Below are 1,873 nucleotides of genomic sequence, written 5' to 3'. Positions count from 1 at the left end.
TTTTTTTTTGTAAACACGGAGTAGTCTTCTGTTTTTGGTCTTACATCATGTGTATCTGGTTGCAGGTGGAGCAGCGGGTGGAGCCAGCCAAGAAGGCAGCTCAGGTCCTCCATAAAAAGCTGCAGGCCTGCATGCAGAGTCCTCTTGGGCTGGAGGCTGAAAGAAGAATGGTAGTCATTATTTTTTACAAAGTGAATGAAAGTGGTTTATGGTTTTCTGTAAGAACGAAACACAAAACCAACAAAACTTGTGTTTTTGTGTCTGCAGAAGAAACTTCCATTAATGCTGCTGTCTATAAGCATGGCGGAAAGCCTGAAGGACTTTGATGCACAGTCTTCAATCAGGTGACGGGTTTGATCACTGGACTTGAGGCATACAGATGCATCTTGTACGGTTTTAGCTTCTGCCTGAATAAGTCATAATTTGTAACCAAAGGGCTCATGATGGCGTTATTTATGAGTTTAAGCTGTAATATGTTTCAATGACTGGTCTGAGTCTTACATGGAGGAAAGGGACTATTTCTTGTCAGCAGATAACTTACATCAGTGTTGACAAATATCACAGATAATGTTCCACAAGGTTCCTCATTGGGGCAGGGGCGGAGCTAGATGGGGAGCCAGAGGTGGCCATGGCCGCCCTTAGCCAATCTGTGGTCACCCCTACCATTTTTTACGCCCTCTAATACAGAAGTTGGCAGCAGTATTACTCTCAAGGGGAATGTTCAAACTTATTAAACATTTTAATTTTTAATGTATAAATTCTTTCATACATTAACAATTACTTGATAACTAAAATGATGTGGTTAATTATTCACATCAATATATTAACATTAAAGTTGCTATAGACAGAATTCATGCTCTTTTAAGAACAAAATTTTGTGTTATATTGGGTAAAGAAAAATATGTGTCTCTGCAAGTCATCTAGGTGTCTTCAGTGAAATCATAGATAAATAACTACTTTAATAATAACTTAAAAATCCATTTAATTTAGATATTAGGACATGTAAATATAAATTTTATGCAGAACAATTTTTGATACAAGTAGGTAAGTAATGACAATAGAAATATGTTCGCCCCAGAAATTTTGTCCTCTATACCTTGTATGTAGACAACATGAATGTTTAAATATATGCGTCTATTTGTTAGCAAAGCCGTTCCTGTTGGAACAGTGTAGATTGACCCTGAGGTTCTGGCGCTCATCCACTTACGCCTCTACATTGGGGATCCTGCTATTTAATGTCTGAATCCCCTATTACAGTGATCCCCAAACTACGGCCCGTGGGCCGGATCCGGCCCGCCTCCACACTTGGTCCGGCCCCCTGAACAATACCAGAGAGTATTTTCATATAATGTTTTTTTTGTTTGTTTGTTTTGTATTTGATATTACAGTTGGACATTTGCAATAAAATGTTCCTTAATTATGAAGTTTTTTTTTTATTATTAACTATTAGTAACTATTTCACACATATAACGCGACAATGTTTCACCCTTTTGGGGTCTGTGCCCCTATCTGGCAACCCCCCGCTTAAAATCTTAAACCGGCCCCTCTCAAAGAGATACGGAAGAGGATTAGGGCCATTCAAACAAATAAAATAATAGTCTATTCAATTCTGACTTTTTTCTCAGAATTCTGAGGAAAAAGTCAGAATTCTGACTTTAATTAAGAAAAAAAGTCAGAATTGAATAGTTTTTGTTTTCTTTTGAATGGCCCTTATCCTCTTCCGTAAAGAGAGAACGAAATAATGGCGAAAAGAAAAGGTAAGAGAAAAATTTATTCAGAATGCAGGGCATTTAACCTGAATTGGATAAACAATATTTTTTTTTTTGTTCAATGTAAAGAAAAGGCTGTCTGTCTCATCTGTCAAGTGGCAGTG

At 37.4% G+C, this 1,873-nt stretch overlaps 1 protein-coding gene across 1 annotated transcript in view; it reads left to right on the top strand.

The window, feature by feature from the left end:
• Positions 1-1,873, top strand: part of LOC107089559 (SH3 domain-binding protein 1-like) — a 23,309-nt gene that overhangs the window by 7,625 nt on the left and 13,811 nt on the right. The window contains exons 3-4 of the mRNA XM_015382429.1: positions 66-170; positions 268-344. Coding sequence (XP_015237915.1) covers positions 66-170; positions 268-344 — 182 coding nt within the window. The remainder of the gene's footprint in view (positions 1-65; positions 171-267; positions 345-1,873) is intronic.

The sequence above is a fragment of the Cyprinodon variegatus genome, unplaced genomic scaffold, assembly GCF_000732505.1.
Source record: "Cyprinodon variegatus isolate N-32 unplaced genomic scaffold, C_variegatus-1.0 Scaffold256, whole genome shotgun sequence".
NCBI lineage: Eukaryota > Metazoa > Chordata > Actinopteri > Cyprinodontiformes > Cyprinodontidae > Cyprinodon > Cyprinodon variegatus.
Note: the sequence above shows the minus strand (reverse complement) of the source record. Positions and strands in the feature narration are given on the sequence as shown.